The 19,059-nt window shown below is 41.2% G+C and overlaps 1 protein-coding gene across 11 annotated transcripts in view; it reads left to right on the forward strand.

Annotated features, from left to right (window-relative positions):
• hecw2a (HECT, C2 and WW domain containing E3 ubiquitin protein ligase 2a) overlaps positions 1 to 19,059 on the forward strand; it is a 304,402-nt gene that overhangs the window by 260,605 nt on the left and 24,738 nt on the right. For 10 of the 11 annotated variants that reach the window (XR_009828322.1, XR_009828323.1, XM_062067818.1 and 7 more), the window contains one exon: positions 12,067 to 12,152. Coding sequence is in view for 9 of the 11 variants with exons in the window: in XM_062067818.1 (XP_061923802.1) it covers positions 12,067 to 12,152 (86 nt within the window). In the remaining 2 variants the exon portion in view is untranslated. Of the gene's footprint in view, positions 1 to 12,066; positions 12,153 to 17,284; positions 17,806 to 19,059 lie in introns of those variants that run through there. The other variant, XM_062067819.1, reaches the window with a different exon arrangement.

A 19,059-nucleotide genomic window follows, 5' to 3' on the forward strand; every position in this document is an offset into this window, starting at 1 on the left:
TGCTGACTAAAATATGGAGTATAACAGACAACGCATATTTGAAGTTGTCTTGAAAGCACTTTTATTAATTATTTATTATTGCAGAGCATCTCAAAAACAAAATTCACAAGACCTCATTTCATGAATAATTCATTAAGTACATTTCACACAAACTTTTTTGTGTGTTATTATTTTAGCTGAAATTATTATTTTTTTTTCAAATGTTGAATTAATGAATGAAAAAAATGATCACATGAACAAACAAACTAGTTTTATTCTAGATTGGTGGGCAAGCTTGCCTATGGTGTACTATAAAAGTAGTGGTTGAGTAAGCAATCTTGCTTATTCTCTACTGTATTTAATAGTAACAGTAATTCAGTACAGTATGAGTAATTTGGAAATACTAATTTAGGCCTACTTACTGTTATGTAGATGTCCTTATGATCATCCTGCAGATGGCTCCTCAAGGCCTACTGTGAGGCTCAATTAAACAGAGAACATTCCTAAACTGTGCTAGCACTGTCGGTAACACAAGTTTAGGGCTGGGCGATATGGATCTATACTCATATTCCAATGTAGTTTGGCCCATAAACTAACCCATAAATGGAAATACCCGTTAACGTAACTAAATATCTCCACCGTGCCTTGATTTTAAATTTTCAGGACTGATAGAGATCCCAAATAGGGACGGCGTGGCAAAGTTGGTAGAGTGGCTGTGCCAGCAATCGGAGTGTTGCTGGTTACTGGGGTTCAATTCCCACCTTCTACCTTCCTAGTCACGTCCGTTGTGTCCTTGGGCAAGACACTTCACCCCTTGCCTCTGATGGCTGCTGGTTAGCGCCTTGCATGGCAGCTCCCGCCATCAGTGTGTGAATGTGTGTGTGAATGGGTAAATGTCGAAATACTGTCAAAGCGCTTTGAGTACCTTGAAGGTAGAAAAGCGCTATGCAAGTATAACCCATTTATCATTTATTATTTATAAATACACAAAAACAGGTACTAACAAGTGAGAAAAGTAAGTTTTGTATAATAGGATCCCAATTTAAGAGGTCTTTGAGATAATAAAACATAAAAAGCCTTAAATTAATATAAGAAAACATAAATAAAAAAATCTGCAGTCTTCTTTGAAAAAACATTTAGCTATGATCAATTATTCAGCTAACAAAAACACAAAAGAACAAAATATGAAATAAAGTGCCCTGGTTTAAGAGGACTTGTTTAAACGTCAGCAGCAGCATGAAAATTATTGACCTTAAGCAATGGTCTTTTTGTAGGTAAACATTATTAAAGACTAGCCACCCAGACAGCTGCTGCAACAATTGGTTTACATAACCAAAGACTTTCTGCACGTACTTTGAGAAACCATCTCAGGGAAGCTCATCTGCATGCTCGTCGTCCTCATCGGGGTCTCGATCTGACTGCAGTTCGTCGTTGTAACCAACTTGAGTGGGCAAATCCTCACATTCGATGGCGTCTGGCACATTGGAGAGGTGTTCTCTTCATGGATGAATCCCGGTTTTCACCGTCAAGGGATTCTCTGCGTATGTCGCGTCATGTGGGAAAGCGGTTTGCTGATGTCAACGTAGTGAATCGAGTGGCCCATGGTACCAACAAGTGAGAAAGTAAGTTTTTTACAATAGGATCCCAATTTAAGAGGTCTTTTGAGATACTAACACATAAAAATCTTTTAAATTAATATAAGTAAACATAAAAATAAAAAAATCTCCAATCTTCTTTGAAAAAACATTTAGCTATGCTCAATTCTTCAGCTAACAAAAACACAAAAGAACAACATATGAAATAAGGTGCCCGGGTTTAAGAGGACATGTTTAAACGTCAGCAGCAGCATGAAAATTATTGACCTTAAACAATGGTCTTTTTGTAGGTAAACATTATTAAAGACATACACACAAAGATTTTAGCCAGGAACACTTATCTGCCAACTGCTTCATGATGTTGTGTGACAGGCTGTGTTCTGAAAATTACATAATTACTCTTTAATAATTAATTAATTACTAGGTAAAGTAATTAAAGACTTAGACAAAAAACTTCAAATATCTGGCATAATACAGTTAAGATAAGTTTCAGGGTGTGTCTGTGTGTGTGCCTGTTGCCTAGTGACGTGTAACGTCAGCGAGTCTTTGCAGGCATTTTAGCTTGAGCTGTTTTGTTAGCTTATCAGCAGCAGTTTGTCAGCTCTGATGGAAGCTCTTTTAAATCTTTCAATGGTTTGTGTTACTTCTGCTTAATAAATAGATTGAATGTGCTTCCTTGGCTGTACGTTCTTGTCAACATACGGGTGGCAAGTTTATCACTTCAATCATTGATTTCTGTTCAATACTCCTTCCAACCCAATGGGAGCTCCACTATCTTGCCCATTCAATCAGATAAATAACCATTATAAAAGTGATTTACATTTACAACTATTTAAAACGGCGACGCGATCACTTTCTGTTTGCCGATGTTTACATCATCGAGTGGTCTGCCGTTTCCTTGCTTCCTTGCTCCCTGAAGGTTTATTGTAGATCATAAATCATGCCTATCACCTGGACAAATGGCGGTTGGTGATATAATCCGACAAGTTAAGAGATGTTGACAGCTATTTAGGACATGGAACTGGCGAGGACTACTTATAAAGACCCTCCAATTCATCTTGTTTTCTTTTAATCAATAATTCTTTTTCAACTGTATCTAATAATAATCATATCTCATTTATGTCATCAATTAGTTATGGTTCCTTTTTTCTTTTTTAATTGATCCCATCTTATTTGCATGTCCTCTAAAGGAAATGTTCAAAGCTTCAAGGCCTAATTTACTAAATATTTACATGTAGTAAAACACATGCAAACCTGACAGTACAGTTAGCAAAGAAACTCCCATAGATTAGCTGCACCATTGTATAAGCCGAAGGGTTTAAAGCTTGGAGAAAAGTAACAGCTTATATTTGGGAAAGTACGGTTCCTAATCAATTATTTACCAAAGTAATGTAGTGCCCCAACAAAAAACGCTCTTTCCCCCTAATCACAAACCATGCACACCCTTGCGACAAACAAACTGGATGTTATCAAAGCCCTATAACACACAGCTGATAACGTTCCCACCAGCTCACAGGCCAAAAAGAAATGACATAAGCACTTGAGGGAGGCCCTCAAAACCTGTGGTTAATCCAGCTTGTCATTTGTGAAAAGTGCATCCAGTTCTAGAAGGAACATGAACAGAGTGGATGAGGATGAAAAAGGAGCCATCAACATCAAAGGTTAAAAAAAAGAATCCCTGAACAGAGGCGGTGGTCTGTGACATCACTTATCTCCCACATGCAAAACCATTCCTAAAAGACTCAACAATTTATCCTTAGCTTCCAATCTGGGCCTGGGTGCAGTTTTGTATCAGGAACAGGAAGAAAAACTGCGTGTAATAGCATATGCGTCCAGAGCCCTCACCACATCCGAGAAGAACTACCATTTTCATTCTGGAAAACTAGAGTTCCTCGCCCTTAAGTGGGCCGTGTGTGAAAAATTCAGGGACTATTTGATCAGCTCATCATGCACGGTGTACACGGACAATAATCCGCTCACATATGTCTTGTCTACAGCTTAACTAAATGCAACTGGATGCAGGTGGGTTGCTGAATTAACGGATTTTCACCTCACCATTTGATACCGGCCAGGAAAAGAAAACGTTGATGCCGACACACTCTCGAGGATGGCATTGGATATTGAGACAATGTTTAAAGACTGTACTGAGGAAATGTCATCTCGTTCGGTACAAGCAGTCGTACAGTCAATTGAGGACCCAAATCCTAACACAGTGTGGTCCATGGCTCTGTCTGCTCAGTGTAAAGACATCAACAAGCCAGAACATCGGCCTCTCTTGCTAGCGAAGATTTGTCATGCTCAGAAGAAAGATAAAAATATCGGCCCAGTGATGGAGTGTCGTCAGTTCAATTAGAGACCTGAAAACAAACAGTTAAAATCATTCAGTGTGCAGAGTAAAAGACTGATGAGTGAATGTTAAAAACTTACCTTGGATGATGACGGCATCCTGCATCGAAAAACAGCTACACAAACACAGCTCGTTTTGCCAGAAAAGTACAAAGCAACTGTTCTGAAGGAGCTGCATGATGATATGGGGCACCAAGGGATTGACCGAACCACCTCGCTGGTAAGAGACCGCTTCTTTTGGCCCTATATGCAACAGGACATTCAACACTATGTGGCTCGAAGCTGTTCATGTTTGAAAAAGAAGAAGCCCAGCCGAGAGATTAAGGCACCCATAACCAACATTGTCACAACTCAGCCCTTTGAGTTAGTCTCCATTGATTTTATACATGTTGACCAGAGTGCTCAACGGGTATGAGTACATTTTGGTAATTATTGACCATTTCTCAAGATTTGCCCAAGCGTACGCTACAACCAACAAGTCAGCAAAAACAGTGGCAGATAAACTTTTCAATGATTATGCACCGAAATGTGGATTCCCTCAACGTATCCATCATGATCAAGGTGGTGAATTTCAAAACCAGCTCATAGAACAGCTGAAAAAGATCTCTGGAGTGTTAGGTTCGCGATCAACGCCCTACCACCCTGAAGGAAATGGACAAGTCGAACGTTTTATTCGTACACTCATACAGATGCTGAGAACACTGACAGAAAAAGAGAAATCAAGCTGGAAAGACTCATTGAATAAGTTGGTTTTTGCATATAATAGTACAAGATGTGAAGTCACTGGCTTTTCTTCTTTTTATCTTCTTTTTGGGAGGATGCCAAGACTACCTGTCGACATACTCTTCCGCCTGACACCAGCAACAGGTACACCTGACCACAGAGAGTACATGTGGAAGTGGCGAAAAGGGATGCAGGAAGCCTACGAAATTACAAAGAACAAATCAAGAAAGTCAGCTGAAAGAGGAAAAAGAAACCATGATCGCAAAGTGAGGAGCTCAGAGTTGGAACCAGGAGACCGTGTTCTGGTCCCAAGAGGAGGAACTGGCAAGCTACGCAGCCATTGGGAGGAAATTATCCACAAGGTTGTTCGTAGGGTGAATAAGGATGCTCCAGTTTACGAACTTGTACCGGAACAAGGAAAAGGGAGAGATAACAGGATACTACACCGCAATCTCTTGCTCCCGTGCGATCACCTGCCCTTGGAAGTTCCCCTAAAAGTTGTCGGACCGCAGAGAAAAAAACAGACAAATGAGGGAACGATCAATACTCAGCAATAGGATGACAGTGATGAGGACTCAGAGGATGACTGGTTTTATTACCTACCTCTACAGCCTCCTCAAGATGCACAGCCGCAGGCATGTAATGAAGAGGAGCATACTGGCCAGTCGGCAGGCACTGAACCTACAAGGACACATGACAAACAAGGAGAGGAACAGGAAAGACTGCTACAGCCGGAGGAGGATCACAGCAGGATTGATTTGCTGGATAGCGATGAGGCATCTGAGGGACTTGGAATTCTTGGAAATGACCCTGTGCTGCCACCTCTGTCACTCCCTGCACATGAAAGCCACAGTGACAACAGACAAGCACAAGAGCGGTCAAGGAGGGAACGACGACCACCAAAGTTATTCCTATGATGAGTTTGGTAATCTAGCCTGCTACAATATGGATGTCCCAGCCAGATCCATGTACCCAATGCAAAATTATGGAGCCTATCAACCAGGGACCCGGTGGCCAGATTCTGTTCAGGCCCCCACCTACCAACCTGTGCTTCTGTACGGGTAACCACTCACATGGACTCTTGTGAAACTGAACACATCACACCCATATACATACACATACATTCATGGACTCTTTGACACGCACATTCACACTCACATGGACTTTTGCGAAAGCGGAGTGCTCACAAACATACACACATCCCACTACACTCATGGACTGTTGCGAAAGCGGAGTGCACACAAACACACACATCCTGCTACACTCATGGACTTTTGCGAAAGCAGTGTTAATACACACGCACACTCGTCCTGGACTGTTGAAACAGCTGCGATTTAGAATATACGTTACCGGTTAAGCGCAAGGACTTTGGGTGGGCCGATTGTCTATGCACGAACTGTTGAGAATCTGAATTGTATACTATGTGACTGCCTTATTCGATGAATGTCGAGGACGACATCTACATTGAGGGGGAGTGTGTAGTAGTTATAAAATTGCTGTAAATGTGAACATGCAGACAGTAAACAGGAAGGAAGAAAAACAAAGCTTTAATTCATTATAGTATCTGTTAAAAGTAAGAAAAAAAGGGAGAAAGAACATCATAACTAATTACTTTACAAAGTTTAAAAAAGGGTATGAAGACAAAAAAAGCTGTGATAAGGTGATCTGCCATCTATTACTGTTGCCTGGTGCAGAAGAGTCTAAAAAGACAAATGAAAAAAATAGTAATCTGTGTTAAAAACATTCTAATGTTTGTTTGGAAAATACTTCCTGGTTTTATGTTGTTTTTCTTTAGTACCTGCGTTTTAAAAATGCTTAGTTGTTTTAGTCACTGATCGCGTTTCAACTACTTTTGCCTGGCTTACCCAGTAGAGGGAGACACGTTCTTTCATTCGACCATTACAGACTGGACCTGAATGAGTGAACATCGTGTCCGTGTTTCTGTTCAATATACCCCCCTCTACAGGGGTGTAACAGAGCCACCCTGAGCAGATCCACCAAGGAGCTTTCAGAAGTAGCAGAGAAATCTAGCCACTGGCTCTGGCTCAAACGACGCGACAAGGCTTGGGGAGCAAAATCCAAGTAGGTTTTGCTGCAGGGGGTGTCAGGGAGACGTCCCTGTTCACTGCCCCGCCACCGGGAGATGTTCTGGGCTAAGGGGCGAAACATCAATGAGAGGTGGCCTCCAGCTGAAGACCCTGCAGCAAAACCTTTTCTGGTATGCGGTCAGGTTTAGGCCTGCCTCAGGGAAGAGGCACCGGTGGAGGTGCGACAGGCCTAAGGCCCAGCGGCAAGACCAGCTTGCTGTAATTAAAATAGGAGTGTAACGGTACACAAAAATTTCGGTTCCGTACATACCTCGGTTCGGTTCATTTTCGGTACAGTAAGAAAACAACAAAATATACATCTTTGGGTTATTTATATACCAAATTTGTAAACAATGGCTTTATCCTTTTAACATTGGGAACACTATAATAATTCTGCTCACGTTAATCAACATTAAACTGCCTCAAGTTGTTGCTCAGATTAAATAAAATGACAAAACTTTTCTTCTACATATAAAAAGTGCAACATTAAACAGTTAATGTCCTTTTTTGCTGCTTCAACACAGCTCAATCAACACAGAAAAAGGTAAAGTGAAATAACAGACAGACAGGGCTTTGCTGTCCGTAACACACATACACACACACGCACACATACACACCGCAAAATTAGCTAACGTTACGCTAAAAGCTAATTAGCCTTCACCTCAAGCCAGGACTGAGAGCGAGCTGAGCTGCAGTTTAAGTTTCTAGAACGTCAACGGGCTAATAGTGATGTTACTAGTAGTTGACTGGGAGGTGTTTATTATAATTTGGGGAGAGTATGCTGCCTTATGCTCACCTGCTAAACACCTATCTGCTCGACGCTGAAGCGCTGACTACATGCGCTCTGAATACGCACTGCTGATTGGCTGTTACCGCTCTGAATATGCACTGCTTATTGGCTGTTACCGCTTTGTATGTAACCAATCAGATGGTTGTGTGGGTGGGACAATGCTGGGTGCTGAGACAGAGGCAGAAGAAGCAAAGCAGCTTGTTAAGACTTTAGCTTAGAAACTCGTTCGGTACACCTCCAGACCGAACCGAAACCCCCGTACCGAAACGGTTCAATACAAATACACGTACCGTTACACCCTTAATATATATACTGTATATGTATTTTTGAAATTTGTATTACACTGTATATTGTATATTATATGTTGATGTGTATTTTAACTGTAGGTCCCTGTCCATAAACTATACCGTTTTACAATACAATGTTAACAAAACAAACAATACTGTAATGTGACGATCACGTTGTTAGAATAATAGTTTGTCATTAGCATCCAGATTAGATATGACCAATCCAAGTCTTTGAGCATTAACTGATAAAGCCTGCTGGGATGAGAGGCAAAGTAAAAAAAATGTCAAACTGAACAGTCCAGTTGCGATGGATTGAATGCCCTAAGAATACAATACCATGATGAATAAGAACATCCATAGATACCGTAATGACAAAGACTACTTCCTGACTCTGCAACACACAGTCGCCTATACACTACTGCTACCTAATGTTAGCATACACAATCTTGCAAGTTATACTGAGAAGTATAACAAATCAAGATGTAACAACTGGACAGCACAGTTATCATTTTCAGCTTCCTGTTAAACGTTGAAATAAAATAAAATGTTTTCATTAGTATACAATTAACATTTATTAACGCATGATCATACAAAAAAGTACTGAAAATTGGTACCTGCACTGCCACCCGGAATTTTAAGGTTCTGTTATTTGCGTACAAAATACTAAACAGTTTAGCACAATCTTATCTTGATGATTGTATTGTACCTAGGGTTGCCAACTTCCTAAAAAAAATAAGGGACAACTTGTTCCAAGAAAATGTGCTGTTCATAAAATAAATCCAACAAGTTGCCACATAACTTATAAAGGGGTTTGGAGAAAATGTTCAGAAAATGTCCAAAATAGGTCGTGGAACAAGTACTTTTGTAATTTTCATTATTATTCATATATGAGCTGTTCAAATTGTGTGTAATGTTACAATGTACTTGATAAATAAAACATTTGGGTTGTTTTTAATGAATACTTAAGTCTACTACAATACTGCATTTTAATGTTGGTCTTTATGGTGATATTTGGAAGGCCAAGTGTTTTCCGAGGTGTTACTTGATGAAAAAAGTTAGACAAACAACCAGCCATGCATTTTAGGCTAATCAAGGTTTATACCAGGGGTCCCCAAACTTTTTGTACTCAGGGGGCCGCATTGGGTTAAAACAATTTAACTGGGGCCCGGGCTGTGTATATATATACTGTATATTATATATATATATACAGTATATATATATATATATATATATATATATATATATATATATATATATATATATATATATATATATATATATATATATATATATATATATATATATATATATATATCGAAGACCTCCATGAAAAATAAAAAAATGAAGGACCCAGATTTCCCTCGCCCGGACGCGGGTCACCAGGGCCCCTCTCTGGAGCCAGGCCCGGAGGTGGGGCACGATGGCGAGCGCCTGGGACCCGGCCGGGCACAGCCCGAAGAGAAAACGTGGGTCCATCCTCTAATGGGCTCACCACCCATAGCAGGGGCCATAGAGGTCGGGTGCAATGTGAGTTGGGCGGAAGCCAAAGGGAGGGCACTTGGCGGTCCAATCCTCGGCTACATAAGCTAGCTATATGGAACATGGACATGGAACGTCACGTCGCTGGGGGGGAAGGAGCCTGAGCTACTGCGTGTGGTGGAGAAGTTCCGGCTAGATATAGTCGGACTCACTTCGACGCACAGCAAGGGCTCTGGAACCAGTTCTCTCGAGATGGGCTGGACTCCCTTCCACTCTGGCGTTGCCAGCAGTGAGAGGCGACGGTCTGGGGTGGCAATTCTTGTTCCCCCCGGCACAGAGCCTGCACGTTGGAGTTCAACCCAGTGGACGAGAAGGTAGCTTCCCAGCCGCCTTTGGGCGGGGGGAAGTCCTGACTGTTGTTTGCGCTTACGCGCCCAACAGCAGCTCAAAGTACCCACCGTTTTTGGATTCACTCGAGGGAGTTCTACTGGGGGACTTCAATGCTCTTATTGGCAATGAAAGTGAAACCTGGAGAGGCGTGATTGGAAAGAATGGCCGCCCGGATCTGAACCCGAGTGATGTTTTGTTATTGGACTTTTGTGCTCGTCACGGATTGTCCATAACAAACACCATGTTCAAACATAAGGGTGTCCATGTGTGCACTTGACACCAGGACACCCTAGGCCGCAGTTCCATATCCGACGTTGTAGTTGCGTCATCGGATTTGCGGTGTCATGTTTTGGACACTCGGGTGAAGAGAGAGGCGGAGCTTTCTACCGATCACCACCTGGTGGTGAGTTGGCTGCGATGGTGGGGGAGGATGCCGGACAGACCTGGAAGGCCCAAACGCATTGTGAGGGTCTGCTGGGAATGCCTAGCAGAGTCTCCTGTCAGAGAGAGTTTCAATTCCCACCTCCGGAAGAACTTTGAACATGTCACGAGGGAGGTGCTGGACATTGAGTCCGAGTGGACGATGTTCCGTACTTCTATTGTCGAGGCGGCTGATTGGAGCTGTGGCCGCAAGGTGGTTGGTGCCTGTCTTGGCGGTAATCCTAGAACCCGGTGAGGGTTGCCGGGGTGACGGGGAAGACCCAGGACATGTTGGGAAGACTATGTCTCCCGGCTGGCCCATATATATATATATATATATATATATATATATATATATATATATATCGACTTTTTTTTTTTTTTAAACTAAAAAAAAATAATAAACTTGGGACTTCTAGATGGCCTAAGGCAGATATATATTGTGATGTTATGAGCTAGGTAACATAAGAACTCTATTACCCAGCATGGCACAGTAGTGAAGAGCATGCACAGTAGCCACGTTTAGTCATGCCGGCAGCAGGATGTTTTTGATCAACACCTGGTGGAGTAAACTTTAAGAAGTCAGCCAGCACGCCTCGTCTGCATCTTTTATGATTAGACAAGACAACACATATATTTGTAAGGCCATTTTCAAGAAGGATATTTAAAGAGAAACTACATTTTGTGAGACGATGTCGGCCAACCCCAGAAGCTCGAATGGGTTCTAAAGATTGTGAGTTCAGATATTTTATTTCTTTATTTTTTCACGTTTTTATGTTTTTTGCAATTTTAATTTTGACAGTACCACATAAGATATGTTTTAATTGCTGATGCGAGTTTATTGATTTTTAAATGCGCCAGAGAATAACCCGTGCTGTATTCTGTTGGTGGTGATTCAATGCCCAGTAGTGTGTAAATGTGTTCCTGTATAGTATTTCTCCAGCAATGGTCATGTGGTGACATAAATTATAGTATTTTGAGAGGTAATCATTGAAGTCGGATATCACTGAAGGCCTATGTGGGAAACGCACGGCCCGCCACTGATAAAATGCAATATAAAAGCGCCTCGTCATGCAATAATTCCATTGACATTTCAAAGACTGAATTACATACTCATGTTACTAAATACTGGACAATTCTATTTTTCAAGGGACAGTTTGCAACCCTAATTGTTGTGCCCCGAAATCTAGGTTTCAAAAATGACCCCTAAAAAGTCTGTAGCCTCTTGGGCGTTTTCTATTCGGGCTTCAGTACTTTAGAATACCCTACCAGCAACAGTTAGAAATGCTACCTCAGAAGAAGCATTCGAGTCTTGCCTCAAAACTCATAAAAATTAAATGACCTCTTTTCTAGACCACTAGATCTGCCACTTTTCTGCTCTGCTCAAAATGATATGTGGTTTTCGATTCACTTCCGTGAATAAAAAGGAGGATGATCAGTTTTCTTGGAACACTCTGCATTCTGTGTCCACCATATTCTTTTTTGACAGAGACATTTTGTGGGAATGATGGTGCCAAAGCACAACGTGTTCGAAGCAAGGTTAAATGGCAGGTTTTGCATTGGTTTGAGGGGGATGAGCCACAGCCCCGCTTTACTGTGTGCATTTTGCCTGGTATACTTGCACGGTCTTGGTATAAACCATTTGCTTGCCTAACAAAATTGCTATTGCGACATCCAGAGGACACATTTAGAACAGCCGTTTCTCTCATTTAAAAGTGCAGCTAATTTTTAAACTTAGCAAATGTATTTCGCGGGCTGGATTAAACCCATTTGCGGGCCTGATCCGGCCCGCGGGTCATATGTTGGACATCCCTGGTGATCAAAGTAATATAGCGTATATTACCAAATAAATACAAACACACTGCACTAGTACATATTGTTTGTTCAGTACAACCTTGAAAGAAATGAACAAATGGATGTTTACAAAGACGAATAAAAATAGACATTTTCCATCCTCATTGTGCCCTCAGGTTACCATGACGACCACATCGTGATTCGCTGGTTCTGGTCAGCAGTAGAAAGGTTCAACAACGAACAAAAACTCAGACTGCTGCAGGTAAGTCACACTATGTGGCCAAAAGATGAACTGCACAAAGCTTATATATACAAATTATTACAGTTATCCATCCATCCATCCATTTTCTACCACTTGTCTCTTTCAGGGTCGCAGTTGTAAATGTCAAAAAGTAATTTCAAAAGAAAAATTACTTAAAAAAAGTAATTAATAATATTTACTGGTTACTTTGGCAAAAAAGTAATTGAATTACAAATGAAATTACTCTTTTATAAATGTAATGAATTACTATGGGAAGTAATTATTAAGTTACTTTAAACAAACAACTTCAAATCTGGCATATGCAGTTAAAACATTTATCAATACAAGAGTGTGTGTACGGGCCTTGAAAAGGCATTGGCTTTTGCTAAGTGATGTGTGACATCAGCGCCCAGATAGAGCAGCACTAGCTCAGCTGTGGTTGTTAGCTCAGACTCACAGTTTGCTGGCAGTGACAGCAGTTCAATTGAATGTTTTCATCGGATTATGTTAGTCCTAGTTAGTAAAGAGATGCAGGGGGCGTTTCGGTGAAGCGCGTATTGAGGTTTGCTTCATGTAGGGGAGGAGCCGAAGATGATGAGGTGTCAGGCCGTAGCACATGACTGCTTTGGGGCGCAGTTAACATTTTGCCGGGAGATTCGATAACACATAAACTGCCCAATATCCATTGAAAATATGGGCTCTTGATATTTGTAGTTAGTTTGAATCTGGATAGAGGATTAAAATAGTTTTTAAAATCACAATAGAATCAAAGATGTCATGATCAGCTTTAGCCGAACTAGGACCCCAACGCAGAGAAGAAATAATAAGAATAATAACAAAAACAGCACTTAAAAAGGAGTGAGGAAAAATAATGAAGGATGCACACAAAAGGTGTGGAGAAACAGAAAACACTCAAAAAGTGTGGCGAGGAAACAACACTACACAGTAGTGTTTGATCAGAGCCACAGGAATTAGAAGCGTGAGTGGAGTCAAAGCAGAGGAAATGAACACGACTAGAAGGGTGAACCATCAGGAATCTACTGGCACCAAGTGAATAGACTGGAGAGCTTAAGTAGTCAGGAGGAAATGTATATCAGGTCTGTGCACAGGTGGCTCCGCCCCATAGCCCAAAAAAACAGGCACTTCAACACCAGGCAGAAGAGATGGATCGAGGACACAGGAGCTTGAGCTCCAGGAGCTGGAGACCCATGTGTGTCCTTCAGGACAGTCCCGTTTCCAGTCGACCAGATACTGAATTCCCATGCCCTGCCTTCTGGAGTCTAAAATGGCCTTCACAGTGTAAGCTGTTTGATCACCGATCATGCGCGGAGTAGGAAACTTCGGATGCAAATGGCTTTCTTCTGTCCGAGAGCAAGTCCAGAGGGACACCATGAAGGCAGAAAACATGCTTGACCAGAAGTTGGTCAGTCTCGAGGAAAGTAGGTAGTTTGGAAAGGGGAATTAAGTGAGCCATCTTTGAAAACCTGTCGACCACATTAGTATGTGAGTCTTTGAGACTAAAAACAGAGTGCGCCTCACAAGATACCTTGGATGTGTCTACCCACTGCAAGACTTCAGATCTCAGTTAATTAGGTACAAATAGCTTGCCTGCAGGAACTCCCTCTGGGACCTTGGTCTTGGAAGCGGCATCAGACACCGTTTCTTTACCTCCCATTGGAGTGCTCCTATCACTCGAGCCACAGGTATGATGGTCTCCAGAGTGGTTTCCTCAGCGACAGGACCGTAACTCTGGAGAGCGCATCTGGCTTGTTGTTGCAGCAGGAACACCAAGCTAGGTAATAGGTAATAGAAAAGTTGAAGCGTGTGAGAAAACAGTGACCAACTTGCTTGGCGGGAGCTAAGTCTTTGAGTCTTAAGTTTTTAAGTCTTTTTATGATCTGTCCCTCCAACCAGTGCCTCCACTCCTCTAGCACAACAATGATGGCCAGCAGCTCTCTATTCCCCACATCATAGTTAGTTTCAGCAGCTGTGAAGTGACGTGAGAAGAAGGCACAGTGGAGACTCTGGTCGACCGTGGAATGCTGGGACAGTACTACTCCAATTTCTGTATCCGATGCATCAACCTTGACAAAAAATGTAAAACAGGATCAACGTACTAAAGAATTGGTGCCATAGTAAACATTTTCTTTAGCAAAGAAAAGGCGAATTCGGCTTCTGAGGTCCACTAGAAAGGTACTTTAGACCAGGGGTCACCAACCTTTTTGAAACCAAGAGCTACTTCTTGGGTACTGATTAATGTGAAGGGCTACCAGTTTGATACACACTTAAATAAATTGCCAGAAATAACCAATTTGCTCAATTTACCTTTAACTCTATGTTATTATTAATAATTAATGATATTTATCTTTGTGGAAACACTGATCATCTTAATGATTTCTCACAATAAATATATATAGAAAAAGATAAATATCAATATGCAACACTTTATTTTTATATTTCCATTAGTGCACATTTTTCAAATTGAACATTTTCAAATGATCACTTCTAAGACAGTCTTGTGAAATCACAATATCCCATTTTAACTAGCTAGCCACTAACTTTTTTTTAACAAATCATGACTTACTTTGCACCCTGTTTGTACAAATAATAACTCATGTAAAATACAAAAGTAAACTCTCAAATTTTTAAATCATGTCACACTTTGAACTGGACACCAAATCTGTTATCTGTTTCTTTGTCAGTTAGTGGGAAGCCTGGCATTGCATGCTGTTAACTAGTGTGTTGTACTCTGGTGTGTAACTTGACACTGCAACTCTGAGTGAGTCTTGCAGATGTGCATCAGTGAGGCGTGTTCTGTGTTTGTTCTTGATGAAGTTCATGTCAGAAAAGGCTGATTCACAAAGATAAGTTGAACCAAACAGGCTTGCAACCTTCATAGCTGCTGCACATACACCACTGTACTTTTCTGTGTCAAGAAGGCACCAAAAGTTTGGTGCAGCCTGGTGGACTTTGAGGTGGAGGTCATTTTGCAGTGTTACAATTTCAATCTCCACCTGTTCAGCATCCAGGCTGAATGTTGCACTTAACTGCTCAGCAATGCATGATATGTCCACGTTCATGAAAGGATTAGAAATGAACGACACACATGGCTCAAGCTGATCCAGGTCACAAAACCTGTTCTCAAACTCTTGCCCAACTCTGTTTATGACCTGTGAGTACTTTTCTGCAACTTTGTCAAAAGCCTCAGATGCAGAAGCATTGTCTTTCAGCACCATCTGCACAGAAGGAAAGTGCAGCACTTTTTTTCTCTGTAAATGCCAGCTCACTAGTAAGTGCTGCTATTTGACCTATTTTTAGAACAGGCCAGCGGGCGACTCATCTGGTCCTTACGGGCTACCTGGTGCCCGCAGGCACCGCGTTGGTGACCCCTGCTTTAGACGATGTGAGCCTTGTCGCGGATTCAGCTTTCCTACTAAAGTTGCGGATAAATTGCCTACAGAAGTTAACAAAACCAAACTTTTGCAAGTGCTTTCTTGATGTAGGAGATGGCCACTCGACCACTGCCTGGATCTTGGCAGGATCCGGTTTGAGGTGGCCCTTCTGCACAATGAACCCCATAAACAACACAGCTGGCGAGTGAAATTTGCTCTCCTCAGCTTTGGCATATAGCCTATTCTCCAACAACTGTTTTAAGACAAGACAGATGTGGCAGAAATGTTTTGGGAGATTTTTGGAAAATACAAGAATGTCATCAAGGTACACAAAATAGAATTGATTAATCATGTCCCTGAAGACATTGCTAATAAGATTTTAGAAAACCGCAGGCGCATAAGTGAGGCCAAAAGGCATTACTAAATATTCAAAATGTCCATAGGGGTGTTAAAGCAGTCTTAAGTGAATGAGTGTATTATGTTTATATAGCGTTTTTTATTTTTTGAGAGAGAGCCTCTCAAAGTGAAACCCATTACCTCCATTTAATCTACATTAAAACCAGTGTGGTTCGAGCATCTGGTTAGGAAGCCCCTCTGACTCCTCCCTAGGGAGGTGTTTAGGGCACGTCTGATCGGTGGAAGGAATCAGGATTGGTGAGACTGTGTCTCCCGCCTGGAAAAGCCTTGGGATCCCCGGGGAGGAGCTGGACCAGGTGGCTGGGGAGAGGGAAGTCTGGGCTTCTCTGTTTAGGCTGCTGACCCCGCGATCCGACCTTGGATAAGCAGAAGAAGTTGGATGGATGGATAAAAACAGTGTGGTTGGCACTTGGAGCAAGGGTGAAGTGTCTTGCCTAAGGACACAACAGCTGTGACTAGAATGGCAGAGAGACCATGATAGTCAATACAGGCCCCCAAAGATATATATTTTCTCTCAACGTAAAAAAACGGCCCCCAATGGAGAGGGAGAGGGGTGATTGGGACCCGCCGTGAGAGACTAAGAAGTATAGTCACTTAATGCGGAATGTTCCGGACCTGACACATTATAGGGTTTTGCCACAGGTAAAGATGCCTCTGGGAGGAGTTTGATGAAACAGTTGTAAATACAATGTGGGGATAGGGACTGAACCTGGTCTTTACAACAACAAATGCACTCAAAAAGGAGTGAGGAAAAGTAACTAAGGATGCACACAAAAGGTGTGGAGAAACAGAACAAGCACACAAAAGATGAGGAGAGGAAACACGTAACACTACATGGCAGGACCATAACAGGACCACAGGAACATGAAGCGTGAGCGGAGCCAAAGTACAGGTGATGAACACGACTGGAAGGATGAACCAGGAATCTACTGGTGGCGAGTGAATAGTCAGGAGGAAATGGGTATTAGGTGTGCACGCAGGTGGCTCCGCCCCATAGCTTGAAAACAAGTCACTGCAACAAAGAGCAGAGCTGAGCTGCCAGATCATGACAAAATAATAACGGTGCATATAATCCAATGTGACAGAAAACTTAATCCAGCTTTTCTCAAAGTGTGGGGCGCGCCCCACTGGTGGGGAATAGAGACATGACAAGTGGGGCGCGAGGAACGGGAGGAAATTTCACTTTGATATTTTTTATTTTTTTATTATTATATTCTTTGATTTTTTTTTACTATGCTTTCATTTTCTATACACACTGGAAATCACTTTGTGATTCTGTCTGTGAAATCCGCTATATAGATAAATGTAAATTACTTATTTTTCCTGTATGCTTTACATTTCTAGGTAGGAGCGAAAGTTTGACAGACAGCAACAGTAACTAATTGGGGCGGGGCTAAGCGGAAGCTTTGTAAATGGCGAGTCACTGTGCGAGGATTTGCTGTTTTGCAAATACATAAAAAATAGAGCCTCTGCTGATGAGCTATTCAAGATAATGGACAGTTTCCTCAAAGAACACGACCTTAAATGGGAAAACTGTGTGGGCTTTTGCTTTGATGGCGCGCATGGCAAAGTCAAGAAACGGGCTGCAGGCTCTAATAAAGAGGGTTGCGCCAAATGCGCATTGGACACAATGTGTCATTCACCGGGAAGCACTCGCGTCAAGGCAGCTCAGCCCCGAATTCAATGAGGTTTTAACAGTGGCAGTGTCAAGCCTGCAACCCCGATTTGAAAAGTTGTGCAGTGCAAAACAGGCTCATTGCAGCCACTAATGCTGGAGTACTGTAAAACTCATGTTCACTTGCCCTGTCCTCCTTTTTTTTGGCAAAGATTGCAAAGTGGCACTTTAATTTTCATTTATTATTGAACTTGATGCAAGTTATTTGATTTATTATTGAACTTGATGCAAGTTATAACACTTTTATTTGATTTATTATTGAACTTGATGCAAGTTATAACACTTTTTTTGATTTTATTGAACTTGATGCAAGTTATAACACTTTTGTTTTATTTATTATTGAACTTGATGCAAGTTATAACACTTTTATTTGATTTATTATTGAACTTGATGCAAGTTATAACACTTTTTTTGATTTATTATTGAACTTGATGCAAGTTATAACACTTTTGTTTTATTTATTATTGAACTTGGACGGCGTGGCGAAGTTGGTAGAGTGGCTGTGCCAGCAATCGGAGTGTTGCTGGTTACTGGGGTTCAATTCCCACCTTCTACCTTCCTAGTCACGTCCGTTGTGTCCTTGGGCAAGACACTTCACCCTTTGCCTCTGATGGCTGCTGGTTAGCGCCTTGCATGGCAGCTCCCGCCATCAGTGTGTGAATGTGTGTGTGAATGGGTAAATGTGGAAATACTGTCAAAGCGCTTTGAGTACCTTGAAGGTAGAAAAGCGCTATACAAATATAACCCATTTATCATTTATATTTATAACTTGATGCAAGTTATAACACTTTTGTTTTATTTATTATTGAACTTGATGCAAGTTATTTGATTTATTATTGAACTTGATGCAAGTTATAACACTTTTATTTGATTTATTATTGAACTTGATGCAAGTTATAACACTTTTTTTGATTTATTATTGAACTTGATGCAAGTTATAACACTTTTTTTTATTTATTATTGAACTTGATGCAAGTTATAACACTTTTGTTTTATTTATTATTGAATTGATGCAAGTTATTTTATTTGATATTGAACTTGATGCAAGTTATACCACAGCTGCACAGTTATTTTATTTATTATTGAACTTGATTTTATTTTATGTTATTGAGTTTGAATGTATAAAACTTGATGTTACTTGATGTTCGATAAATTTGAAAATGTTAAGCTTGGCATTAGCGTTCTGTTGGGGCGATGGGGGCAGGTGGGGCTTGAAAACTCCCCCTTGTCCAAAGTGGGGGATGACAAAAAAAGTTTGAGAACCACTGACTTAATCCAAGCCATTTACCGCTTTGTCAGAAATATTATTGAGCTAACTTACATCAAAAGCAGGCCTTTGGTATTGTAATGGTTTGCGCATCAACCTTTTATGAAACGTCAGTTCCCGAATGTGTTTATTACTGTAAATATTATGTTTAATAAGGTAACACCTGATATATGTATT

The sequence above is a fragment of the Entelurus aequoreus genome, linkage group LG13, assembly GCF_033978785.1.
Source record: "Entelurus aequoreus isolate RoL-2023_Sb linkage group LG13, RoL_Eaeq_v1.1, whole genome shotgun sequence".
Lineage (NCBI taxonomy): Eukaryota > Metazoa > Chordata > Actinopteri > Syngnathiformes > Syngnathidae > Entelurus > Entelurus aequoreus.